Consider the following 26,126-nt stretch of genomic DNA (forward strand, 5'->3'; position numbering starts at 1 on the left):
AATGCTGAGCGAAACTCAAAACAATGCCGAGAACGTGACTGTACAAGAAGAACGAGCGGACAATAACATCTGCAAAGCAAAGAAACAAGACGCCACAGGGGCTCAGACATACAAGATGCATTGCCAATGTATAATCACAATATAGGTACATCATTCGCAGGGCTTGTGGGCGTCGTATCCACACTCTCTCCGTCATTATTCAACAAACCTCTTTCCTCGCCTTCTCCATCTTCTCGTGCAAGACCAGTCGTGACATCTGTTCCCATCGTCCTCCTCGTTTCTTCTGCCCCATTCAGCACATACCAGACGTCTTTCTTCGTCAATATTCCTTGCAAGACTCCTTTATCGCTGAATAAGACGTAGCGAAGCCCGAGTTTTTGGAAGTAGTTAGCCGTGAGAAGGAGACTTGAGCGGGATGGGAGAGTGAGGGGTGTTTGGTCCATCCAAGGCCGGAGGTCGAGTGTCGTACTTGGGTCAGCGAGGGGTTGATGGGAGAAAAAGGCTTCTGTCTCTGGTGGGAGAGAGCGCGGTGTTTGTGTTGCTGATTGTAGATTGTATTCAAGTTCGGCTCGTGAAATGTAGCCGAGAAGAATAGCTTCCCTCGGATCTGAGATCACTGGGAAGCCACGATAAGGCTGCGTTGCCAATATATGTGTGAGGCTTGCGATTGTGTGGCCTGTTGCAGTCAAGACTATAAGGTCTTCAATCCGAGTCATGATTTGGCTAACCGGTATGTCGGGTATGAGCGCTTCATCGCTGTTATCTAAAAAGGGATATTCGTTGAGTTGGATCCAGCTTTCGTAGATCCCCTTCTTCCCAAATGCATCACCAACCCATTTGCTGATCATGACTGCAATCATGATAGGGAGGACGTATGTGAGAGCTCCTGTTAGCTCAAACATGATAACGACAATAGACACTGTCATTCGAGTGACGCCTCCGAGAGCTGCAGCTGCACCAATGATGGCATACGTCCCAGGCGTAACACAGGGAATATCTGGTTCGCAAGACGCGAAGGGAAAGAATGTTGGGTGATTATGCACCCAAATTTCCATGACGATGCCCACGGCTCGACCGAAAAGTGCACCAATTGCCATTGAAGGCAAAATTATGCCAGCTGGTATTTGCAACCCGAAAGTTATTGATGCCAAGAAGAAACCGAGTATGGCGGCAAATATGAGCAGGAACACGGTGTTGGCCGTAGCCGATCCCGTTTTGCAGAGTCCGAATTGGTCATCTAGGACCTTGGAACACTCTGCGAACAAGGAATACACGAGCTCGGACGACTGTGCCCGCATGTAGAAATTCGGGTAGTTGACCAGAGCTGTGAGTAATGCAACGAGCATTACTTGTATCACGGGTCCAGGCAGCCATTTAGCTGCTTTCTTCCACTGAGCGACCTTCATGTTCGCTTTGATGAACAACCCGCCATATATGCCCTAGAAAATGTTAGAAGGGCGATATGACTAAGAAAAATGTCCTATTACTTACACCAAAGACTCCCAATATTGCATAGGGAACCATTTCGAATCCATGCCAGCCCGAGCTATATGTGACTTGATACAACACAAGCTTTCCACTGCGAAATGGGTCCAAGGCTTGTAAGGTGACCGCTGCAGTCATGGCACAGACGAAACTCTGCCACATGGTTTTGTCCGGGAAATAGTAAGATAGTTGCTGCATTCGGTCAGTCACTACTTCAGGTGGCTTGTGGATCGAGATTTACTTCAAGACTGAACAGAACTCCGCCGATGGGAGATCCGAATGCAACAGATATACCCGCTGCAGCGGCAGCAGATAGGACTTCGCGTTTTCGAGCTGTTCAAATTAGACATGGTAGCCAAGGTGTAACACATAAGACGACTGACCTTCGTTGTCATTTATACTACCGAACAGTTTCATGAAAAGGTTTGCGCAGCAACACGCAACATGCACAAGTGGTCCTTCTTTCCCAAGCCACATCCCCGACGCAACTGCGAGGCACTGCGATTGTCAGAATGACGGCAAAGGAACTTCCATATATGCACTTACCAGTCCTAAGGACTTGATTGCCAAAGTCCAAACACCCATAAAACGCCGAATCACGAAGCCTCCCAATACCGTTTTGATCTCAGGGATTCCACTATGTTTTGCGTATAACGCGAACTCTTTCACCAAGACGCTCGCAGATATAGCAAATAACACCTTGATTTCATCAGCATATCACGACGATGACAAATCGAGGTGGGACGTACCGAAAACATAATGAAGAAGAAATATTCTATAGACCATTTACCTCCCTTCGAGTTTATATGCAATGCAAGACTCCAAGGAACCCAATCTCCACATTGCGCCAATTCATCATATCCATAACAACAGAAATACTTGTTCAGGTAAAAATGCCCGCCGCCTTCTCCAGCTGAGCAGTAACCTGTCTTCGCATCCCCCAGCCAGTCGCTGGCGACGTCAATCGATGCAGCGAAAACACCTGCTGCAAGGCCGGTCAAGATGAGGAGAATCCAGACCTGGCTTGCATCCCAAAATTGTACCGCATACCCAAGTAGACCCGACGCACTCGAATACAACGTTCGCAGACGCTGTCGTTCTTTTGTGTATTCAAAAATCCAATCGATTGCCGTCAAATCCTGGTATCCAACTCTTCGACCCGGCCCCTCAACATACCAATCCAGCGGCCCCCCATCTTTTGAATTACTTCCCGCATTTCTTCCCATCCCAACTGTATCCAATCCCAACAGTCTGCAGGTATCCAAGGTCGGTGTGCCGCCGCGGATTGGTGAGGGTGTAGCTTGCCGCGAGTTCGAGCCGTTCCCAGAGATAGCTGACAAGAACCGTGAGCCGGCTGTTTGCTTTTGCTTCCGTTTGAACGATACTATATCCTCGCTATCTGCTTCGAGTGGATCGTCCGTAAGTAAGCCCTGGTCCCCAGGGGAGCTTGCCGCGTCATTATCGCTATCCTCATCGATTGCAGCTGGTTTCGGCGGACTCCGACTCGAGGAAGATGAGCCTGCTTGCTCCAATGGATGAAAATATCCAGCTGATGAGCTCGCCATATTCACACATCTACGGGTGGTTGTCGTTGGCGCATGGTTGTTGGGAGTGAGGTTAAACTGGTACTCGTAGTCGAGGCTGAAGGCTGACGCATTCGGCGGATCTCGGGGCCGGATTCAGCCACTCCTTCGCAGAAACTTTCTTCCGCTCCGTGCGAGTTAAACATCAAAAACTTCCCTCGCCCGTAACTGAACAAACTTTGCACTGATTGCGGCCAACAATGAGTGACCTTCCAACATATTCCGTACATCCCGGGGAGTCACCCTTGGAGCCAAAGGGTGGCCTTGACCCGTCATCTACCATGGGAAAAATGAAAGACCTCCTTCAGGCGAAAGATGACACGTCTAGATTCGTTGGGCTCGCTCTTCTGAAGTCTGTCCTTGACAATGGACAGCTTGCCCAAGACCCCGAGAACTTGCGGTCGCTGTGGGAAGCCTTGTCTCCAAAGTTTCTTGATCGTCTGCTTCGAGCTCCGCAGAGTGAGAAAGTCAACAAAGCAGAGTCCATGGACATGGTCGACTTAGCAGTGGCTGTTCTGCACACATTTACAATTCTACTTCCAGCAGAATCACGAAAACAAAAGCAACTGACAAGGCGGGCAGGTTCTTTGGCCAAGGCAGTGGTGCGGAGGTATATTCCAAACCCGAGGTCTTCATCGAACTGTCAGCTGACTTGCTCCCAGTTCTGCCGAGACCACGAAGCTCATTTTACAGACTCTATTGACTATTGTCAGTCAGCCAGAAGGTGCTGTGGAGCTGCTACATATCCAGGATATCTCCTCGTTGATCGAAATAGCTAACCATTGCCCACTCGTGCTGGAGGTTGTCAAGTACATGTGGCTGAATGCATCTACCATACCAGACGAGATTCAAGCGGTCCGGGCAAATGTCGACAAAATCATTCCATTACTGGTGGTTGTATTTAAAGGGACCGATGCAGTCACTTTCATCAGTTTTCTTGGAGACTTGCTCCCTAAACTAGACCAAGAAGTAAGTTCGCCAAGGGTCAGCCGTGTCAGCCTGATTCTGACCACCAGCAGGCTCTACTAGGGAACTCGAAATGGCTCAAGTCTCTAATCTTGCTTCTACGAAATCTCATCACAAGCAAACCCACAGTGGCTGGCAGAGCAGCATACACTAAACTTGCTGCTGCGCTTCTGCAAGCGTACCCAGCCACATGCCCCGAACTTCTGTTCAAGGATGACACTTCAAGCACCGTGGATAGCAAACCTTTCTCATATCTTTTTGTGAATCTCTTGTTAATAGATCTTCGCTCTTCGTTTCCTTCGCTGCTGGCTCAACTAAATAGCTCCGATTATGCATCAACTTCGCAGCGATTGGCAGCGGCATTTGATGTGCTTTCGAGTTTCATCGGCTTTCTCGTCCGGAGTCTGGATGACGAGGGAATTTCATCCGGGTACAGTCTGGCACCTGACCTTCTACTGAAACTTCGAAAAGATATCGCAGAAACCATGTCCCTCACAATCGAATATCTTCGCGACCGGTGGGATGCGTCTGTTGCTGGGGTCTCTGGTCTTCACCCAGAAGCTCGTACTAGCACCGCTGCGACTTCAGAGGGTACTAGACTCACCCTGACATGGGAATTGATGAAAGACAATGTCAACGCCGACCCCTTGATTCTTGCTGGAATTCGAGCTCTTGCAATATGGATCCGCGAAGACGAGAACGAGAATTTGAGGAACGAGAGTGCTGGGCTTATGGATATGTTTTTAGAACTGTACAAATCTGGCTTTCAAAGTAGTTTGGACTTTAAATACCCTGTTCTCCTCGCATTGGAGGTTATCCTGAGCGCAGAAGAGAGTGTTGAGATCTTTCTTGGCCAAACGGGCTGGGAAATCCTCTTCCTGGATCTGAAAGCCATCGTCCAGCAGACTTCAGACGAAAATGCTCCAAGGGATGCATCCGCATCAGCTGAAGTAAATCGAGGACTTCAGGTCGTCCGAGTTTTACTCGCTGTAATCGATTCCCCAACCACACCTTTCCCGAGGGAGGACTGGATGGCCGTCGTCACAACCACAGCTGCCATGAAGATTTTGAGCAGTATTCCTCTCCCGATCATTCTTGAGTTTCAAATCGCGATGCTTCAGCTATCCACCGCATTGCTGTCCAAAGCTTCAGGTGGCATGATGAAGCGTTATATTACCAGCTACGCAGCGCTTTCGGGACTTGTGAACCAGCTGAAGGCTCAGACGAACGACATGACAGACGAATTTGAAGCAGCGGAGCTTCGTGGCTTGTTGGAAGATGTTTCTCTGGATCTTTGGAATTTGCGGTAGCATCGATGGGGGTGGCTCTTCTGTTGCTGCCATCTCCAATGAACGACTTTTGGTATCACTCAGTAGACAACGAACGTCTCGGAAATACTTATCACAAAACGCGACACGACTAAACCCATGAACGACTCCCTTGAACGAAAAGGTACACTCCGAATTATTTGTTACCCTGCAATGGCCGAGCTAGTCAACTTCTCCTCTTTAGATTTAAGTCTTCGCAAGATTGATTTTCCATCTCTATTGATCATTGCAACGTGAGAGACAAAAGCCCCGCCACTCGTTTCCTGTTATCCTATGTGCAGGTGGCCATTTAAGAAGCTTCTTCTCTAAACTCCCGCCGGTCATTTGAAGACCACTACCTTCCAAAGCCCCAACCCTTTCCGAACATTGAACTTTCCTTCCCAGTCTTGACTCTTGAGGACTTTGCAAACTTAGTGGCGTTTTAGTTGTCCGCCGCGAGATTGCCTGCCAATCATGACGCCCTGCAAAGCGGATTGCAAGGCTTTCATCTGCAGCCACAACACCAATATCTGAGACATCGAACCATCCCAGCACAGCCTCAAATCTCGAATACTCATCTCATTTCATCTCTGTTTCCTGCCTCTTCTCGTCACCGCTATCATTGATGAGCAATACCGATACTTACGATGGCGAGCACCTCAGAGGCTGCCCTGCTCGGACAGGTCGAGCCACAACGGTCTCTTGGCGCTTGGGAGAAGGCAAAAGCCCGCTTCTTGGAAGGGCTGGATGACGCAGAAAAGGCAACCTTCACTGAGGCCACAGCAGAAAATATCTTTTACGCCGCCAGTAACGTCCAAAGAGATGATCATAGGGACAGCAAGACTCGCTCACTACTCGAAAGCATGCAGCCACTCATCTCTGCGGTCGGTGATTATGGCAAGGCTATGGATACGTTTGCGAATATTTCCTCTCTGTACCTCGCACCTATCTGGGGGAGCATCAGGGTTGTTCTAGTAATAGCGAGCAGCCATGGTCGATTCTACAACAGGATGGTAGATACGTTTGGACGCATCGGCGATATTCTGCCCCGGTTCCGTAAGTGTGCTGCTGACCCTTGGCGACGAAGCGACTGTACTGAAGAGAACATTCTAGGAGATTATCAGAGAATCTTTGATTCAGAGAAACATCAACGATTCACGCAGGCATTATCCGTTGCTTATCTTGACATTATTTCTCTCTGCACGGAATTCAAGACGCTGCTGAGAAACCAGAAGAAGTCGGCCGCGAAAAGGATCTTTCAGCCGTTGTCCCTAACCTTGAAGGTACATTTAGAAGATGCTATCGTGAGATTCAGAAAGCATCGTAAGGCAGTTGACAAAGAAGCGGAACTGTGCCACATGATCGAGGAGAAAGAGGCTAGAGACCTGGTCGTGAGAAACCACGCAGCAGCCGAGGCAAGAAAACGACGTGAGCATGCCTTGCACAATCTGGAAGCTCTTGTGGCTGACAGGTTTTAGAGAATCGACAGAAGACTCTACTGTCCTCATTATCGAAAACAGATAACGAATACAAGCATCGACGCATGCAAAGAATTCGACACAAAGGAACAGGGGAATGGTTCAAATCCTCAGACGAGTATAAGGCCTGGTCAAGTTGTGCAATCGCTGCGATCCTTTGCTTGTATGGAATACGTGAGTCATCCATTGACTCCTTCTGCTGTTACTCTTGAGCTGACCAACCTAAGCTGGATGCGGCAAGTCCGTCCTCATATCGAGTCTCATCGATGAAATGCTTGCAAAGGACAACTCAAACACTGGACGAAATATAATGTTCTATTATTGCGACCATGCAGACAAACGGACATTAGATCCTGTCAACATCTTCAGCAGCCTCGCTTTGCAACTGTTGCGCACTTTAGGCGAGTTGCCAACAACCCTCTTAGAAATGCTGGAGAGGATTTGCCAGGATAGCTTGACAGTCGATCTGGAAGATGTCTTGCATCTCCTGCTAAAAGCCATTGAAAGAGCCATGTCAGCGACCATTGTAATTGATGGTTTGGATGAGGTCGATGAGAACGATCGAAAGCTCATTTTTCACCACCTCAGAGACATCGCTACACGAGCAACCCCACCAATAATCAAAGTCCTCGTCGCCAGCCGAGAAGATACGAGTTACTTAACTCAAGTACCGGATGCTGCTCTGTTTAAACGTCGTATTGGAATCGACGTTGTTGCTGGTGACATTGACTGCTACGTCAAGCATGCCATCCGAGACCTGATCAATAGGAAAGAATTGGTGATCGGTGATCCTGCTCTTGAAGAAGAAATCTTTGGGGCTCTTTCCAAAGGAGCGAAGGGCATGTGAGTGGGACGAAAGTCCCTTTACCCAGTGTCTTTAACTAATACCCGGGCAGGTTTCTTTGGGTGAAATTCCAGCTCGACGATTTGTGCCGTGCGGAGACCGACAGTAGTATTCGAAAGGTATTGCAGAACCTTCCTCGCAACCTCGGCGAGACCTACGACCGCCTTCTCACCCGCATCGATAATGCCGAGCAGCGAGAATACGTCAAAAGGATATTTATGTGGATCATTTGTGCCAGACGACCCCTTGAAATCGAGGAACTCCGAGAGGCAATTGCCTTCACCATTGAAGATGACCATTTTGATCATACCAAAATTCCCAATGACCTGAATCGACTGGCAAGGGCCTGTGGAAACCTCATTGTTATCGACGACGATAAAAATAGCATTCAAATAGCCCACTATACTGTGGAGCAGCATCTTCTCAAAGAGGACGGATACAAACCAGCATTGCTCCACTTCACCAGAGCACAAGCCAGCGTTGAGGTCGGCAAAGTTTGCGTGGCCTACCTCTCCTTCTCCGACTTCGAGTTGCAGCTCACTCAGTACGAAGACACCACTACTTCAAAATTAGCCGCTTTGGAGGACGTAGTGAGAACGCAGTCGATGCTTCCGCCAAATTCCCAGACAGCAAAATTGGTCAAAACACTGAAGTGGTTTCGTGGGAGTCCGGAAACTTCAACCAATATCCGATTTGATCGATATGTTGCTGGCGGGCTGAAGTGGAGGAAGCCTGCGGACTCACTCAAGTCGAAGTATCGGTTGCTGTCGTACTTAGCGGAGAACTGGTTGCATCATAACACGATAATTGGGAATGTGAGGGAATCTCGCCCTTGGAGCCCTCGCCATCTTTGCCTTTTCGAAAATCTGGTCCTTGAAAAGAGAGGTTCACTCGATATCAGACCGTGGGATTCGATTCCGCTTCGGTGTATAGGATTCCCCTTTGTCCTGCAAATCGGATGGGCACTATCGACAAACCATCTCCCCTTACTACGTACCATCTCAAAAAATACTCGCGGAGGTAGTATAGGCGATTATCTTGAACACGCCACGAAGGCGTTTATCGAGTTCTCCTCCACAAGCTCTGGAGATGATCTACAGTCTCTCAGAGGATTTAGCGGACGCTCAACTGAAATTTGGCCCAACTCGGAGGACTGGGAATGCTGGCTATACAACTGTGTGCTTAAAGCATCCAATCAATCATTCACCGATGTTCTGGAGTTCTGCTTCTCAGTTCGGGCCCAATACCCAGCATCCAATGCATCCGGAACACACCACCTTCAGATAACTTTCATCAGACATCTCCTACTAGATGCCGCTACTCACTCGGCAACTTCAGTTGTTGAAGTTCTCGCCAAGATCGTACGGACTTGGCCTGCGGGCATGCGAAGCGAGTTGAGGGCAGCCACGAAAATCACCGATGCCGCATCCAATGCGCTTGAGATGGCGTTCCTCTCAAAATCCGAGCATCTGATGGAACTTCTTGCGTCGCTTGGATTTGAAGCATCAGCATCATTTAAGGAACGTCTTTTACTTGGCTCAAGTCTGCCGGAAGCCTTGAAGTCATATGATGTGGAGAATGTTAGGTGCTACCTGAGGATATTCGGTGCCACGAAGTCATCCCTGTCGAATATCGAATGCTGCCTTCATAAAACTAGTGGATCCACCGCTGCTGCAGGTGCCCGAGTATTAAAGTTTTTGGTTGATTCTGCTGCTAATTCTATCAGTTCTGGCGCGAGAACCTTAGGATCGCACTGGATACGGACCCTCAGGGATGGTAGCATTGACGACCAGATCAATGTTCTTCTAGCGGCTGGAAAGTACAGCTACTTCCCTCACGCCAGCTTTCATGGCAAGTGGCTTCTTTTTGATGCGATCATCGAAAACAAGCCTATTCGACTTGATCTGTTGCTCCAGAAAAGGGTGGATATTTATGACCTGTGGGAATTGCTTACAAATGAGCAAGTAGATACATGGGCGCAATTTGGCCAATTGGGGAGAAAGCGCATACTCAAGGAAGGGCACCTCTCGCCTTTGTGCTTTGCGATTCTCTACGACAGGAGCCACATGATCGAAAGACTCCTTGCAAGTGGTGGATCTGTCGATGGCCCTTTCCCTGGTCGCGAACTCGCACCGATTCATTTCGCTGCCATGTCAGATTCCCTTGAATCGTTCAAGTGCCTTGAGAGTCATGGCGCAAATCTGTCACTGACGGACGGGGAAGACCGAAATATGATGGACTACTTGCTCGATAATGACGCGAGAAAGGCGCTTGATAAATCGCTTCTTCACTATCTGGTCGAGCACCGCAAGTCTTACTTGCAATATTCCTGGAGTCGCAATCCCGCATTTATAAATCGGAAGGTGTAGATAGGGGATAAGGTATATTCAACTGTCCTCCCGGCCGCCAGCCACGATCGATTACACATCAATAATCTCGTGGGAGCGTTTGTTATCTACCGCAAGGTCTTCTCGAAGATGCAAAGACTCTCAAAAGTGATATCAACAGGGCACACAGGCATGGGCGTAATTGAGCGTGTGATGGGTCATCCAAGATCATCCTCCACTCCTACATTATAGCAATTTCGCGTTGAAGCAAGGAGTTTGCAGTCAGCCAAGGGAATGAGTATGTCAGGCACCAGTGTCTCCATCTTTCGTAAAGAAAACCTTTCAGACGTTGAAACAGGATTCCAGATCACCATTGCAGAATGCCAGTTTGCCGCTCCAAAGGCAAATCAATGGAGAGCCGGCTTCCTCAACGATTCCAACATGGTTCGAAGATTGCGAGAGAGCCACTCTCGAAGATCTACCAGTGTCAGTGAAGTTGAACTCGTTCTCCCCGTCGGAAATCGAACCGATACATCTTCCCAAGGAGTGCAAGAGGTTGATAATTAGGTTCGGTTACCTATCAATGGAGGTGAACCATCTGAAAGGGGAGTTAGGGGCGTGTTATTGTTACAGCTGAGGTTGCATTCTTGTTTGGAGTGGATGGTGAGGCTACTATCATTATCGACAATCGGAGGAAAATCATACGAGTCGGAGGAAAACGAGATGGAATCTGATGGATCTGGGGAGAAGGATATGGGCCAGAAGAAAGGAAGGTGGGCTCGGTCGAAATGCATCGGTATCTCTAAGGTACCAACTGACCGGGACAGAGAGAACAAATATATGAAGCAAGGGACGCTTGTTCAAGAGAGGGATGACACAGGTTTCGATTAGGAATGAATATAGGGGTGAAGTCCGGAAGGCCTAAATGTCACCATCATACATCGATTCCAATATCCCTTACCGAGCTTATGCCTCGAGAGCCACAAGGTTTTTGTGCCTCGTCATTTCAGAAGAAAACTTTTTCTTTCCTTTCCTTTCCTTTCCTTTGTATGCTATATATTGGTCATTTAGGCTCAGCTTTATAGCCACCTTAGGAGGCTCTACATTCTATGACTAAATCAATCAATCAATCATTGGCCGACGTTATACGGCAGACGAGTACGAGTCACAAAAAGCCCTGCGCCTTCTTCCAATACCGATGAATTCAGCAACTCCACGTCAACCATCTGCTTATCCCAACCAACCTTTGGAATTTCTGTTGCACGCGGAGCACTATATTCTCAAAAGACTAATATCCGAGCATTCGAAGCATCTCGCTAACGCGAACCACTTGGTAAAAAGCCCTCGTAACCTTCCGAACTGAAAATTGACTTCTGTTGCACATCGAGCAATCTATTTTTAAACAACCCAATTCCTAGAATTGAATCCGACGTGAACCCACTTGGTACCCTCGTCGCGGGAACTCCCTCCTCGTGGACTCCCAAACAAAGTGCAACGTCTCTCTTCTGTTGCATATCGAGCACTTGATTCTCGTCAAGCTCCAATCTGGTAAAATGAACTGCGTGTTGATTACACCAACTAACCAGCTAAAACCCCCTATAAGACGTACAAATATAGTACGATCTGGAGAGAGAGAGTCATTAGGTTCGCGTGACTGGTTATTCGTTTGGTAGGTTTCGATCTGTAGAGTATACGACAGGGGTTGTGGCTTGGCTCGGATCTCGTGTGCTGGTGGACCAGTGGGAGGATACACAGTAAGTAGCCTTGTGTTTTGCCTGGGGTTGATTGATGGCCCCCTGAGCATTTCGGTTCAGGGCATTTCTCACTAGGGAGTTTTTCATATCGAGACTTGTGGAGATCAATCTCAATTGAGTTTATGGCAAGTGGAGCTGGCACGGTACGCTCCAAATATGATTGTGCGACGCCGCGTTGTCTGCGGAGAAAGTGTTTGGATTTGGCATATAGTCCTACCCCTATTTCCTGGGAATGGACTCCTGACGTACTATGTGGCATAAGAGATATACACTGGGACTTATGATTAATATGGAGGCTCCCCTATATCTCAGGTCACCCACCAGACGGGAAAGTACCGTGAGTTCCACATTCCCCTCCCCGCAATATAAATCACGGGCGGATATCATTTCTCAACAAGTTAATTCCAACTCCATATGATCCCTAAATAACCGAGTCCTAACATCGCAGCCTATAGCCGGAATAGCCCTAGTACCAGAACTCTTCCCCTTAATCCCTAGAAATAATTAGAAATTTAGATCTTCCATTTACCGAATGGGCTTGCATCTCAACGAACGATAACTCCAACCTCCAATACAGTAACACCTTCTCATTTCCCCGGTCCCCACACCTTTTCACGGGGCACCGCAAATCCCCCACATCCCATCCGCAAACCAGAAACCGAAAATCGAAATCTCAGCATAGCCGTTTCCCGACCCCGTGTTCACAGTCCGCCGTTCGCAAAGGCAATCGGAGATCAGCGCCAGCGAGTCCTAACCCCCCTCGAAGTATAGATTGACGATCACCACGCCGAGCGAAAACACAAACTATTCACCTGACCGAAGATCATGAAAGAGACTAACTTATCATCTTTCTCGTGTTTCAAAAGGGATCGAAATAAGAGGCGGAGTGACGGCCACGACTGCGATTTTGTGTCTTACCGTACTGTACCAGCAAGCACAGTCCACGGGTTCGCGGCTCGTGGCGGTGAAGCCCCGTGCACGGCCTTCCTGGTGGTGCTGAGGTGCAGCTAGGTACTGCACTGCACTCCCATCTCGATAGGGGGTGAGCTTATTTGGACCACGGACGCTTGGGGCTCGTTCCTATGATCGAGAACTGGTGTGGGTGTGAGTGGGTAAGACCTCCATTTGCAACCCGAGGACTTTTTTCGAAACGGGGTGGACTGGTAGAGATCTGTGACGGGACTATGAACTATTTATAGAAATTATTTTTACGGGTTTTGGATCGCCTGGAGTTGTGGGGGAGGTAAGGGGAGCGCTGTTTGGCGGGGATGGAGAAGGTTTGTAGAGATAGTGAGAGGAGAGATGGGAGTGAAGAGAATTCGTTCCCGCCCTCTGTATCACGCAGACCTCTCGGATAAACCATGACGCAGCTTACCAAAACAGCCCGCGAGGATGCGAGATATCGCTGTCATACCTCACTCACCGCAACTCTAATTTTCCCAATTCCAATTGAATTGGGAGGCGGCGAGTGGATTTGGGAGGAAAGAGATTATCGGCAGTCTACATGCGACGATTGTGTGGAGAACCCTGTCACAGATCTTTGCTGAAGAGGGACGGGAGAGGAGAGATGAGGCTGAAGCCGGCGGGAAGAACAGGGCGGGAGGGCGAGCCTGCCGCTGTGTCGAGGAGACGCGTACCAGGAAAGTGGTAATTTTGTTCGACGGGATGTGCGTGGGGTCATGCCGTCTTGGTGGGAAGGATCTCGGACGAGGATCGTGCTTCGCTCATCATGACGTTGAAGATGAACATTGACAGTGAATGATGGGAATGGGGAAGCTCGGGGAACGGAGACCCGCACTCCGGGGTGCTTCACATTGAATGGGTCTACCAGCTAAAAACTCGCTATAAGGATGGGGTTTTTGTCGCTGATTCTTAAGGATATACTGAGTATCCTCACAACGAGGTGTGGCACACAACAGAATTAATCCCTGCGGGGCCACCAGATGTATCCTCAAAAGCAAGGATATCCTTATCTCGAGTATCCTGAAAATAGAGTTTTTACCGTACTCACCAGGACAGCACAAAAGGCGTCTGTACGCTCGGACGGTCTGGATCAAGTGATGGTGGAAGAAGTCCGTGTGTTGCATTGAAGAACCTAAATGGGCCAATGAGGGGATTAGGATGGGAAGAATTCGAGATTGGCGGGGTTAATGTGTTGATTTTTGCGATTGCGTTGGTGATCGACATGATGTGCGTCGTTGGCTGTTGCTTTGCTGATCGATCGATTGATTGATTGATTGATTGCTTGCTTGCTTGCCTGCTGCGAGTGCGCGTTGTCGTACAGAGCGGACGGGGGCGGTGGGTGGTTCAAAAGGGGGTCCGTGGGTACGGCAGGTAATGAGTCTGAGGCGCAGCCTGTGATTGGTGGTAGAACTCCCCGTCTCAAAACGTGTCTTTTGGCAGGAGCTTGGAGAGTTTGGCCAGGAAGGACGGTACGGTACCACGGTGCAGCGCTACGTTTCAGCAGTGTGATGGCAGCGTGATGACAGCATGGCACCCCGCCGCGCCAGGTTCCGTTTCTAAATCCAGCGTTCTGCGGATGGAGCTTAGGGTTTGAAACAGACATGAGGGAGCGGGGTCAACTCTCTCCCTGCTCATCCAATTTCAGGGGCAGCAACGACATCCCGCTTATCTGTGTTTCCACTCAGGAAATTGACCTTGGGACCCTCGGCATCCAGATGGATGGCGGAGATGCTCTCTTGGACTGGTAATTGAAGCGAAGTACGCCTGTCCTCCATCAGTGAGAGTGTCTCCCGAGAGCTTTAGCTTTTTCTCTGTGCCTCTTTTTTGGCCGAGAGCGAGGGCTTTCCGTCTGCTTTTAGAAACATCTCCACGGAGTCATCGTGTTCGAGAAGCAGGAGGGGTTGACGAACGAGAAAAGAGAAGTCAAGATATGGAGAAGGTTTTGCCGGAATGCAGAAGGGGGATAATGTTTTGGGGGGTGGGGGGCAGGGAGTATTTGTGTTCCTGCCTGATTGCGGCGCAGTCTTCTGTTTTGTCGTGAGTTGGAGATAGTGGTCCTCAATCATCCAATCCTTTCAGATTCTGGTCTTTTGAGGAAAGGTGCAAGGACAAGCCTTCGGCATACTTGTATGCATCCCTTCGCACCGATCCAAACTAAGCAATGCGTGAATTGGAATGGATCGTGCTCAGCTCTGGGTCGTTTCCGGACGGGAAGAGTCAATCCTGCTGAAGAAAGTTTGGAAGGCGTGACCTGCGTCCGCGGGGCTGGATCCCATGACGGGATGGATTATGCGGGACGGACCTCAACGCATAGCATGGCGTCGGCGGGGCTGTTCAAACACAGGAATGATCTGAGAGATAACTGGGAATGTTATGTTGCTCATCTACGAAGTAAAGCCTTGATGTTGGCTTGGAATAATGCATTGGGACGACCTCAAGCCCGTGCTGTGACTTGGCTTGGAGCAATAAATGGGTGAGGATCGAGATTCCCAATGCTTGACGATGGGGGCTGCTTGTTCCTGACGGGAAGCACCTTGATGAAGCCATCGTCAAAGCTTGGCTTTGATATCCAACTTTGTCGATCCAATATAGCGCAACCCCACATCAAAAATCAAAATCGATTTGAAAGGCTGTAGAGGAACCACGTATCTGGTTCACGACTCCGCCTCAGCATGATTGCGTGCAAGTTGTGTCTGGCAAACGCTTTGACATCTGCTAGTTGTAGTTTCTGGGCGTGGAACTAACGGCTCGATGAGGCTAGATCTCCGCCCGATTGGGTTTTTTTCAGGGTTGATGCTTCGAGGCTCGGATGTCTCCCAGACACTGACGGGAGGCATTGGGATTTAAGGCTAGAGCAAGACTGTGGGAGTCAGGGAAATGGATAGTCTTTCGGATCTTCGGATTGTGGGGAGAGTTTGTGATTGGGGGTTCCGAAGGAGATTACTTCAGACGAGGTGCAGGACGCTGAAAGTTGGAGAAGTGTGGCATTTCGATGCCATGGATTGCTTGGCCGGGACTTCTGGGAGGATCCGTAGGGCGTACGAAGTTGGAAGAGACTTGTGAAATTATTTTTAGATAGTTAAGACTTGGTTCCTGCCGTCTGGAGCAGCCTGGAATCGAGAGGCTCATGCGGTTTACACAGTGTACGATCGACAGGGGTTTGTGTATGGCGCACGTGATGTGAAAAACTAAACGCTGCCAGTGTTGAAAATCCCATACCCACCAGTTCTCGAAATTAATGTATATCGAGAGCATATATGATGATCCGTTTTTGAAAGCAGGCAATCAAACTTAATACGTTCTGTTCTCCATGAATGATCTGCCGTCACAACGGCCAACCATCGGGATCCAAGCGTTGCCGATCAGGAGCGAGCCGAGTCATTCAATTCGAACATCAATGCATGAACCTTGTCCTTAAGGATGGCGCAACAATAGTAGGATCGGCTAGCAAACTTGCCTTGCTAGTTGTAGCTAATAACTAACCACGCGACGCGAGGCGAGGCGAGCGGCGTCATTTCCTAAGCCATGACTAGCAGACTGCCATGTGTGAAAAACGTGGCACTTTCGCTATCACACTACGCCCAACTGAAGTGTGCTGATGTAGATCGCGGTTGGAATCTTGAGTCTTTGACAGACCACAAGACAGGGAACGGCGTGATGTAGACACAGCTGAAATGAATCCAAACAATCAGGGTAGGGAGGAGGAAAGATATTTGCCGGCTTTGCATTGAGGGATAGATAGATAGAGGAGGAGGCAGACACGGCAATGCGTATGCAGCTACCTTCCTTGCCCGGACGCGCCGGCACAGGCCGAAGGGAAACCAACGTGGGACTCATGGGATGGAGATCTGGAGATAGAGGCAAACGGCGGGCTGGAAGAGCCCTGCGGTGTTCCTCGGCGAAGGTCGTCGCTCATTGGATTCGATGCAAATTCGAATGTTCCATGTGGCTTGACGAAGGCCCGAGGAAGAGGTAGCTAACGATGCAGGTTTCACTCGTGCTGCCAATCGCCGCGACTCGCTAGCTGCGATGTCTTCGCATCGAAAATGTTCCTCGGTTGTTCTACGCAGGTGGAGGCAATGTTTGACGTCGTGGAGACGCCGTGCGAGTGCAACGGGGGACGTTAGTCAGTGCGGTGTGTCCGGAAACAAATAACCAATTTGTAGGTGCCCGTCTGTATGTGGATTCGCGATGAAAAATGTCTGCGGCTAATATTACTGGATTGACGATGGTTGGTGTGCCGGTGATTTTCGCGGCCCGGAGTGGAGGGATGGCTGGGAGCCACGCTGCTTGGCAGACGAGGAGGAGTTGGCAGTTGGTAGAGGATTGGAATCTTTGGAGATAATTGTGGTTAGAAGAGGATTTGTTTTGAGGTCGGAGAAAGATGCACCTTGATATGTTTTGTTTTTGTTGGAGGTGCAGAGTTGCTTTTTACTATTGGGGTCTGGACCTCGTGTGCTTCATTTTGCTGTGGTGAGTTATTGCATCTTAGATTCACATGCAGAACTCTTCTATTCTTCTTGGTGACGACAAGAAACATGCTGAGTTTGCATTACAGTGCATTAGCATGCTACTGGTAGATTGACAGCTACCATCTGGGAGACAATCGGGTTCTGAAGGTTCCGCGTTGACATCTTTCACCTGAACATCAACCGTCTAGCGAGTGAGATGCGTAGAAACTTGAATTGGGCTCAACGTTGGGACAATGGATGAAACGATCAAGATGTGAAAAAAAAGAGCTTTAAGGAAGCAAGCTGGAACGGTGTTACCGAAGTTGGTCTATCGTTTCTGAGCCTGTCAAGATGTCGGGGTACCGCTTGCAGTTGCGTGCCTTGTCTTAAAGACCTCGGATCGGGAAGGTGTTGCGATCCATAACTTCGATCGCTGGGTTTCCAGAAGGCCCGGCGTACAAGAAAGGGGCATCTTTCATTATTCTCTGACAAGTATCGTTGCCAGTAAATGTTTCTTGGATCCTTGAAATACTGGTATCTTCGTGTGGTGCAACAGATACTCGTACGATGTGGCCCCGGATTAAGGTTTTGTCCAGCAAGGGCAAGGTCACACGATGGCGCAGTGATATTCCCGTGGGAGGTTACATTCCATGGGGCAGATCATTTTTTGGGGACGCGATTGGGTGGTAAGCTCAACGGGCTTCCGTCACCGCCAACCCGGTTTCTTCCATGACGAATTTGGCATTCGTTGGCGAGTGAAGTGGCGTCCCCGAATTCGTCGTCGTGGAGTGTGGTTGGTTGTTGCACTTGAATTTTGGATGTTGTGAAGTGCCGTGATGTTTTTGTATGTGGCGAAACACATGTCCAGAGGCGTTGAAGATGTGGAGCTGAAGTGAAAAGGATGTCTTGCTCGCCACGTGCCCTGTCAAGACATCATGTCAAGGACTCGTTGGATCAAGAAAAAGGCGCAAGCGTCCTTCGAATGTTCCATCGGAGTCGTGTTCCAATTTGCTGGAACGTCGTATAATCGTATTCGTGGCCTCATAGGGCAGTGTTATCGACATGAGTAGGTACTGCCATACAACCCAGATCTTCGGCCAAATTCACTAGTGGGGGATTCCCTACCTCCTGGGAGATCTGTATGACACCCGAAAAGAGACCTCTTTCAGATTGGGACAATTTGGGAGACCTGTTTCTGGAAGAGCACGCCCGCTTGTCTGTGATTCCGTCGGAGATTTATCCGTCTTCGGACCGTTGGACTTTCTTTATCCAACATGCCTACCACGTATCAGTCCGTAGGAAGTCTTGCCCACGTTTGCCTGGGGGCAATAACGGCACCGCCGAAGAAGCAACGACCTGCAGAGTGGCTCTCACACGAAGTCTTGTTGTGTGCCGGGCATGTGTAGAAGCATTCGAGTTCGAGCAGAAAGAAACCCGTTGAAGGTTCCTGGCCGAGCTTGACGAAGGACCCTTCCTCCTTTTTCCTGGGAAAAGAGTCCCAGGAAGCACGGTCCCGGACGCTGGGCTGGATTGGGCTGCTGGATCTCACGACAGATATCCCCTCGATCTTGTCAGGGAGTAGGGGGTGGGAGAGGGGGGTGTGACACCATTGGGACGTTCCTTGCAAAACGACCAGGAATGGTTCCCCCCCAGAGCACCAGGGGGGTGGCCCCAGAATCGCGGGAAACGTCGCGCGGGACATGGGTCGAAGAAGCAAAGAAGTGCTTGCCTTGGGCCCTGGCATAGAGCTGCAGTGCTTCAGTGCTGCGTGCAGCGTGCTGCAGAACGCTGCAGAAGCCATCACTCCCACGTCGGGAAGGGTGTGTTGAACAGATGGAGGTAAATTTAACGCGCTCACGCAAGAGGAGGGGCAGGTACAATACAGACTACAGGACTGGAGGACCCGCGCTGCCGCGATGCCGCTGTCAGCGAGGCGTTCGACGCCCCTTTGACAGCTCGGGGCAGGGTCCAACAGTCAGCATGCCTGGCCACCTTCAGCAGTTCCAGAACACTAACGATTCTCCACGCAGACTGCATCCGGTATTCCCTGGGAGCTAACAGCTTTCCGGCGAAACTGAACGGTGCTAATGCAGAGTACCTCGGCCACCAACAGTAGTGCAGCAGTAGTGCAGCAGTAGTGCAGCACTGGTCGGTTCTCACCTCAGTGCCTCAAGTGCCTCACACTGTTACACAGAGTCACAGCACGAGAAATGTACGCGGCGGGGCAGTGGGGGTGACACAACTGCTGCTGGTACCTGCCAGTCCCCAGTCCCAACCCAACCAGCCCTCAGCCACGCAGAAGTGTGGTGGTACCGTTCTCCGTACTGCACAGTCCAGTCAGGAAGTATTACAAATTGACCAGCGAGGGGCGCCACAGCCTGCGCCTCGCCCGCCTCGCCATTGGCAGAGCCGTTCCAGGTCCAGCTCCGAGGCCAGGAGACGTCATCCGCAGCCTCTGGTGGCGCTCTGGGGTGTCCTCCCGCCCAACTTTTGCTTCCCAGACCCCGGCCGCGACCAGTGGACCACAGCTCATCTGCAGCAGTTCTGGTGAGGGTCATGTTTTCCCTGAGTTCTCTGTTGGCCTGCCGGCCTGCCGCAGCGAACCGACCGCACGGGCAGGCAGCCAGCAACAGCCAGACTCACCAGCATCAACCAGCATCATCCCTCCTGGTCAACTTGACCGCGGCATTGGCTCGCTGCTGCACCTCGAATCACAACCTGCAGGCCACTGGCCAGGGCCAGGGCCATCGCCCATCGCCCCATCGCCCCATCGCCCATCTTGCCAAACCGCAGCAGGGCCCCCCTACCCTCCCCGAACGGTCGACGAACGTCCAAGCAACAGCGGCCGTGAGCCGGCGAAGGAAGGATGGAAGTCGGAGGGCAGGCACAAGGGCACAAAGGCACAACACAAATCGAAGCATCGTGGGGCGGCCGGTTCCTCTGTGGAATTGGACCCGATATTGTCTGCTGAACCATGAAGGCTGCTGCAGTGCTGTTGTCGCGTCTCAGACTTCCAGTGCGTGGTGCCGGCATCGAATCCTCGAATCATCGAACAATCCAACAATTGACATATCAGATCAAGTGCCTCCTCGCCAGGAACGACGCTCCCTCCAGCCTCTGCCGCGCAGCCCTGACTGCCGTCGAGACTCGAGAGGGACGCCCCTGGTCAGATCCTCCCACCAACGGAAGCCTCGAATGACGGCGCACACTTCTCCCCCCCCCCCCCCCCCCCCTCTCCCCTCGCCTCTCCCCTCGCCTCTGCCCAGTCGCTCCACACGTCCTTCTTCCATTAATGCCATTGCCCTTCCTTGACGGCCCACAGAAAGATTCCCTCTTCAACACTCAATTCAATGCAATCGCTGTGCGATCACCCCTCGTTCCTCTGAGCTCTCTGCAGCGCAATCAATCGCCTCGCCGGCACATGTAGCCCGCCCAGCTCACGGCTGCAACTTCGCGGAGTGCCCAGCCCCGTCTTGGGTTTACCGAAAATCCAGAAGATCTGTCGTCTCCAGCTCAAGGCCAGCCTCGCCCCGGCGGCCCCCAACCCTACTTGTATACGCCTGTGTCGTGCGTGAAACAGTTACAGGAGGCCGGAACCCAATATAATCGGCCTAGGAGTGCCATTCGACTCCGCAGCCCCTCCCGCGCTGCTGGGAGACCTCTGCTCTTGCGAGGCACGTCGTCGAGGTCTGCAACAGCCGCAGACATTGCTCCGGATACATGTCGAAAGGCTTCTTCGGCCACTCGTCCCCCTTCCACCGCGACCCGACCCCGTCTTCTGCGACCAGCGCCGCCCCTAAGCCTCGCCCGCACAAAGAACTCGACCAGGTTTCTGCGTTGTATGAGCTTGGACTGCTCAGCAACCCGGATAAAAGACCTAGGAGGCGAGCAGCAACGACCGGGGACCAGGAGCAACCTAGTGGAGCACGCGTTGCAGGATTTCTGACCCATACCCATACCCGTTCCAATCCCAATCCTCATCCCCAAGGGAGTCTAGACGTCCAAAAGAGTACGTAGCGGCCTATGCCAATTTTTGCCTCTACTCCGCCCCTCTGAGCCGTTGGTGATCCGATGCGACTGTTGACCTCCCGACTAACCCTTCCGTGCTCCACAGAAACCTCATCTCATATGACAGTTGACTCTCCTCGCCTCTCAGAGCAGTCATCCAAGTCGAAGCCGTCGCTATCATCGCTCCATTCGAGAGAGCCCTTGCTGGGAACGGGCGACCTGCGCAAGCGAGCGGGAGGAGGCATGGCAGGAATGTTGGACACCGACAGAAGTCGTACACGGCGGGAGAGGACGTTTGTGGGGAGCGAGTGCGCTGTGTGTGAAGAGCCTTTGGAGCACACCCTTCGCGGCGAGCGGATACTGCAGTTCTCGTGCGGCCATGTGTCCCACGAAGCGTGCTTCTACGAGTACATCAAGGAGTTCGAGTCGCAGTACTGCCCGACGTGCAACGCGCCATTGGGCCTGGATACAAGCAGAGGAGGGAATGTGCTGGACATTGGTAAGAGATTCAACGGTGGTTCGTGCTCCCAACCAGATAGAGCTGATGCGAGACCTCCTTTTAGAGAAGCTAAGTAGTATTGTGCGATCAGTGTCGGCGAGCGACCAGTCGACACGCTCCAACCAAACTCCTACTCCCACCCCGTGGGACAGCCAGACCGTACGGCCGCGCAGCAGAAGCTCGAATGCGGGACCACCGCCCAGAGATGCCCGGGACAGCAGCAGAGATTCAAGAGACAGCAACAATGGAGGAGGAAGCAGTAGAGATAGCAGGGACAGCAGGGATCGAGCTGGCAGATTCACCACCCAACAGCCACCGCGAGCTGGACACAACCGGAACGATTCAGAGGTCACTGGTGCTCCATCATCTCTTGGCTACCCAGAGACGACAACAAGTGGGCCTCCTCGGCGACACGACTACGACGTCCAGTCCATGGAGACAAGCCTCATCAGCCCAAGAGCAAGCGTCACCAGAAACCCCATACCCGCCCCATCCGTCAGCGTGCGTTCCGAGTTCCCGACCCTGAATCGGTCTCGTCAACAACAGACGCTTACTTGCCTTGTCACTGTCGAAGTTCCGGACAACAAGTGGCGACCTGACCCTGATGATCTACGAAGCGCACCTCCTCTACCAGCACCCCGGCCCGAAGATACTTATGCTCGGCCACCATCTCCAGCACAAAGTGCTCCACGATTCTACCCATATGAGCCCCCTGAGGTGTTGGAAGAAATCACCGAAAGCCTTAGAAACAGAGTAGAGAATTGGCATGGCCTGGATTTCAATAGGTTAGTACTCTCCCCGGTGCCGGATCTGATCTCAGCTAATAATATTGACAGATTCGGAAAACTACGTTTGTACGGTACAATCAGAGTCGGCAAAGACAAGCAGTCTTGGCAAGAGCTGGAGTGTTTCCTATTTGCCGAGATGCTCATTTGCGTGAAAGAAAAGAAGGTTACTCTTCCTCAGCAATGGGATGATCCAAATACAGTACGCAAGAGCACACGATGCACGCTCAAAGGATCCATCTTGATCAAGAAGCACCTCAATGAGGTGACCGAATCTGGGACTGGTAAAGCCCAACTTGGACAAACCGAAAAAATCACCATGTCTAATCTGCGACCTACAGAAGAGTATATTTTAACCCTCAGTCTATCGGTGGCCGAATTGCCATCGTTCCATTTGCGATTCGAGAACAGAAACCAATTGAAGCTCTGGCAACAAGCACTTCTAGACCTAAATGCTGTTGAGGGTTCTCCGATTAGAAGCCCAGACTACGAGTTGTCAGAGGAAGAGGAGGACTGGCAAAGGGTATCGAACCCCAAACGTGTCTCATCGGTCAACTCATCTTCGTATGGAGCCGGGCGCTCTGCAACGACTGCTCCAACAGAGTACACCGCTGCAACTCGAGGCATGCGACTTCCAGCGCCTGTTCATGTTCCCGTGGATATCGTTGTCGTCATTCCGATTTCTTCATCTATGCAGGGTGTGAAGATTAGTCTCGTACGTGATGCGCTGAAGTTTATGGTCCAAAATCTTGGCGACAGAGATCGCATGGGTTTGGTTACGTTTGGATCTAGCGGTGGAGCAGCACCCCTCGTTGGAATGACGACAAAGACTTGGAATGGATGGTCGAACATTCTAGCATCAGTCAGACCTGTTGGCCAGAAGAGCCATCGTGCTGATGTTGTGGAGGGAGCCAATATCGCGATGGACCTGCTTATGCAGCGAAAGTCGAATAATCCCGTGGCTTCGATTCTCTTGATCAGCGACTCGTCGACCTCAGATGCTGAGAGCGTCGACTTCGTTGTATCAAGAGCAGAGGCGGCAAAGTAAGTTTATCCTTCCAACTACCAACCACTATAATCTAACCACTGCAGAATTGCCATTCATTCGTTCGGTCTTGGCATGACACACAAGCCTGATACGATGATAGAGTTATCTACTCGGACAAAAGCATCGTACACTTATGTCAAGGATTGGATGATGTTGCGAGAATGTCTTGCGGGCTGCCTCGGCGCCATGCAAACCATGTCACATCAGAATGTGAAGCTCAAGCTACGGCTTCCCGAAGGATCACCAGCGAAATTCGTCAAGATTAGTGGTGCACTCCAAATCACGAAGCGCGCGACAGGCAAAGATGCCGAAGCTTCTCTAGGGGATCTCAGATTTGGTGACAAGAGAGATATCCTGGTCCAGCTGGTCATTTCTCCCGACAACGCCTCGCAAGAGCAGCTACCTCAAGATCCTTGGGAGTCCATTGTCTCCGGACTTGAGGCCCTTGGTGGTCCCCTGGATAAAGAAGATGAGCGCACCGTTTCCATCGAGGAGGTTCCTCTCATCCAAGCTGATCTCACATGGGGCGACATCCTTCGCGATGGTACATTGACTCACCTTCCCCGACCTTCACTTCTCGCAATTACGATGCTGCCCGCTCCCACACACCAAAAGAAGTCGCAATGGCCAAACACCCCTCCAATTCCTCCACACCCTCTCGTCGTCCAGCGCAGAATGGAACTTCTCACATCAGACATGCTTACACGCGCTCTCACTCTTGTGTCTCGTGGCCAGCACGAACGCGCCCAACATCTTCTCAATGAGACACGGTCAATTCTTAAGGGTCTGGGCAAGGGCGGCCTCCCTCCGATCCCTCCTACTCCTAGCACGATGAAATCTCCGAATCAATCATCTATTACCACCAACTCATCTCCGACTTCTACCACCCCCGAGGACCGCCGCAATACACCATCACCAACATCGGCTCACACACCCTCTTCACATCGTGCGCCCTCCATTCCACGTCATCATTCGAATGACGCCCTTTCAATGAACTCATCTCCGGGCATTGACCCAACGACTGTCTCAGCTCTCGATGCAGAGCTTGAAGCCAGTCTAGAATGGATTAACCATCCCGCAGTGTTCGGACGAGATAGCAGGAAGGCCGTGCTCCAAGCCATTGGAGTCATCAGCAGCCAGCGAGGATATACCTTCCGAACTCCAGTCGAGAGTATCTGGGCTGGACGAGTCGGAGGCGTCAAGCGGTTGACCGAACGCAGCCGTGAATGGCGAGAAGAAGGCGGCGGTGATGTAGGCATCATGGAGGAAAGCTAAGGACATCAAATTATCCGCTGATATATACCTACCTCTGATTTTCTTTGCCTTCAACACCGGGATCGATCGAATGATTTTTACGCCTTATACCACAAACCGGATTTCTCATGACCAGATGGCCAGGCCGGTTTTGCGCAATTTTTTTATGTTGACCTTTACTTCACAATACACCCCTGTATCATAGCTTACAATGATGCTAAGCAATGGGCACTTTTATGGACATACCCTTGTTGTTTTTTTGTTGTGGGTTTTTTGGTCTCCTAGGTTCAATATTTCCCCGGGAGAGATTGGGGGCTCTGGATGGGAGGTTGTTTAATGCGATGCGATGCGATACGGCGGCTGAATCTATATTATGAGGCTCAGGTCAAGGCATATGGGACTGGATGAATGGGAAAGGGATGGGTTGGGATGGGAAAATGTACTATGTTCATTGATTGTGATGAGGGGGAGGTAGATAGATGATAGTCTGGAACGGAATTTAGGAGTTTGAGATCATGGTCGGCCTTTCAAGCGTGGTCTTTTGTCACGTAATTTCGTCTCTATGGCAGCTCAAGAGTTCTTTTCACGTGCCATTTCATCATATCGAGTCAGCTTTCTCTTCGAATTCATTTGAGGTGGACAGCCTCTTTCGGATAATTTCCCACCTAGGGTGAGAAGCAAGGAGGAGCATACGAAGAAACACATTGGATGATAAAACTCATCTCAAAGCATGATCGTGGAAACTTCGCATCGTTTTAAATTTTGAGCAAAGCGCATTAGAGGGAAGGGATATCTGTTGATCGACAGCATTCGACGTCTTCCCGGTCCATCCGGGTATTTCCCGGGACACGTCAACCCTTGAACGCTGAAAAGAATTCCAACAGACTTCGAACTCCGGCACCGCCCAATCAGCAGCAGCGAATGCAGGTCGTATTACAACGCCTCTCATCCACTCACGTCTACCGGGGTTCAAGGTGGAGAACATCTCACTCAGGACTCGGGCACGGCTCCTGATCCCGGGCCCTGAACGTCAGCAAATACCGAGAGATAACTGGTACCCGAAACTTTTTCCGCTGTATCGATCGACGACAACTCCGCTGTGATTGTAGCCGGGTATTCTCCGGGCACTTTTTCTTTCCTCGTTCCTGGATCGGACGAAGGATCCATTTGCAGGAAGGGGGCAAAAGCCGATTTTTTTTTTTCTCGGCAAACCCCAAGAAAGGGGCGCCCCTCATTGGGTCGAAATGCTGGTTTCATCGCGAGTTCAAAGGTACTGTATTGTCACCTGTTCACTTACGTGAGGTGGAGGTGTTTCAGGGAAAGTTTAAGGCTGAAGAATCTCCTTCGATTCGGAGTCGATGCGCTGTCCAATGT

General features: G+C 50.8%; 6 protein-coding genes across 6 annotated transcripts; 4 read left to right on the forward strand and 2 right to left on the reverse strand.

Moving 5' to 3' along the window:
• Positions 1 to 90: 90 nt before the first annotated feature.
• K444DRAFT_596692 (chloride channel-like protein 3) lies at positions 91 to 3,117 on the reverse strand. The gene is made up of 6 exons (XM_024878447.1): positions 2,235 to 3,117; positions 2,032 to 2,184; positions 1,869 to 1,983; positions 1,727 to 1,818; positions 1,492 to 1,677; positions 91 to 1,439 (listed from the first exon to the last, which is right to left on the reverse strand). Exons 1-6 carry the CDS (start codon positions 3,048 to 3,050, stop codon positions 135 to 137), a joined length of 2,667 nt encoding a protein of 888 aa, XP_024731832.1. The 5' UTR covers positions 3,051 to 3,117; the 3' UTR covers positions 91 to 134.
• A 139-nt stretch (positions 3,118 to 3,256) lies between these two features.
• Positions 3,257 to 5,574, forward strand: K444DRAFT_596696 (DUF1941-domain-containing protein). Its single transcript, XM_024878448.1, has 3 exons — positions 3,257 to 3,678; positions 3,731 to 4,037; positions 4,088 to 5,574. Exons 1-3 carry the CDS (start codon positions 3,269 to 3,271, stop codon positions 5,342 to 5,344), a joined length of 1,974 nt encoding a protein of 657 aa, XP_024731833.1. The 5' UTR covers positions 3,257 to 3,268; the 3' UTR covers positions 5,345 to 5,574.
• Positions 5,575 to 5,924: 350 nt separating this feature from the next.
• On the forward strand, positions 5,925 to 10,158 carry K444DRAFT_93748 (uncharacterized protein). Its single transcript, XM_024888822.1, has 5 exons — positions 5,925 to 6,397; positions 6,455 to 6,769; positions 6,820 to 6,993; positions 7,047 to 7,662; positions 7,716 to 10,158. The coding sequence occupies exons 1-5, from the start codon at positions 5,989 to 5,991 to the stop codon at positions 10,030 to 10,032; spliced, it is 3,831 nt and encodes a 1,276-aa protein (XP_024731834.1). The 5' UTR covers positions 5,925 to 5,988; the 3' UTR covers positions 10,033 to 10,158.
• An 8,185-nt stretch (positions 10,159 to 18,343) lies between these two features.
• Positions 18,344 to 19,716, reverse strand: K444DRAFT_666874 (uncharacterized protein; the record flags this gene model as incomplete). The annotated part of the gene is made up of 4 exons (XM_024887236.1): positions 18,344 to 18,906; positions 19,017 to 19,256; positions 19,319 to 19,341; positions 19,414 to 19,716. 4 exons carry the CDS (start codon positions 19,714 to 19,716, stop codon positions 18,447 to 18,449), a joined length of 1,026 nt encoding a protein of 341 aa, XP_024731835.1. The 3' UTR covers positions 18,344 to 18,446.
• A 370-nt stretch (positions 19,717 to 20,086) lies between these two features.
• Positions 20,087 to 20,376, forward strand: K444DRAFT_617382 (uncharacterized protein). Its single transcript, XM_024881113.1, has one exon. The coding sequence runs from the start codon at positions 20,133 to 20,135 to the stop codon at positions 20,355 to 20,357; it is 225 nt and encodes a 74-aa protein (XP_024731836.1). The 5' UTR covers positions 20,087 to 20,132; the 3' UTR covers positions 20,358 to 20,376.
• Positions 20,377 to 20,645: 269 nt separating this feature from the next.
• Positions 20,646 to 24,773, forward strand: K444DRAFT_696193 (uncharacterized protein; the record flags this gene model as incomplete). The annotated part of the gene is made up of 5 exons (XM_024887904.1): positions 20,646 to 21,167; positions 21,273 to 21,665; positions 21,757 to 22,450; positions 22,502 to 23,494; positions 23,543 to 24,773. The coding sequence occupies exons 1-5, from the start codon at positions 20,879 to 20,881 to the stop codon at positions 24,771 to 24,773; spliced, it is 3,600 nt and encodes a 1,199-aa protein (XP_024731837.1). The 5' UTR covers positions 20,646 to 20,878.
• Positions 24,774 to 26,126: the final 1,353 nt, after the last annotated feature.

The sequence above is a fragment of the Hyaloscypha bicolor genome, assembly GCF_002865645.1.
Source record: "Hyaloscypha bicolor E unplaced genomic scaffold K444scaffold_126, whole genome shotgun sequence".
Taxonomy (NCBI): domain Eukaryota; kingdom Fungi; phylum Ascomycota; class Leotiomycetes; order Helotiales; family Hyaloscyphaceae; genus Hyaloscypha; species Hyaloscypha bicolor.

Coding starts and splice junctions, on each gene's coding strand:
- K444DRAFT_93748 (XM_024888822.1), top strand. CDS start 5,989: ATGGCGAGCACCTCAGAGGCTGCCCTGCTCGGACAGGTCGAGCCACAA. Junction 6,398..6,454: donor CGATATTCTGCCCCGGTTCC/GTAAGTGTGCTG, acceptor AGAACATTCTAG/GAGATTATCAGAGAATCTTT. Junction 7,663..7,715: donor TCCAAAGGAGCGAAGGGCAT/GTGAGTGGGACG, acceptor ATACCCGGGCAG/GTTTCTTTGGGTGAAATTCC.
- K444DRAFT_596696 (XM_024878448.1), top strand. CDS start 3,269: ATGAGTGACCTTCCAACATATTCCGTACATCCCGGGGAGTCACCCTTG. Junction 3,679..3,730: donor GCCAAGGCAGTGGTGCGGAG/GTATATTCCAAA, acceptor ACTTGCTCCCAG/TTCTGCCGAGACCACGAAGC. Junction 4,038..4,087: donor TCCCTAAACTAGACCAAGAA/GTAAGTTCGCCA, acceptor GACCACCAGCAG/GCTCTACTAGGGAACTCGAA.
- K444DRAFT_596692 (XM_024878447.1), bottom strand. CDS start 3,050: ATGGCGAGCTCATCAGCTGGATATTTTCATCCATTGGAGCAAGCAGGC. Junction 2,185..2,234: donor TCTTCTTCATTATGTTTTCG/GTACGTCCCACC, acceptor GATGAAATCAAG/GTGTTATTTGCTATATCTGC. Junction 1,819..1,868: donor TAGTATAAATGACAACGAAG/GTCAGTCGTCTT, acceptor TAATTTGAACAG/CTCGAAAACGCGAAGTCCTA.
- K444DRAFT_617382 (XM_024881113.1), top strand. CDS start 20,133: ATGAAGGCTGCTGCAGTGCTGTTGTCGCGTCTCAGACTTCCAGTGCGT.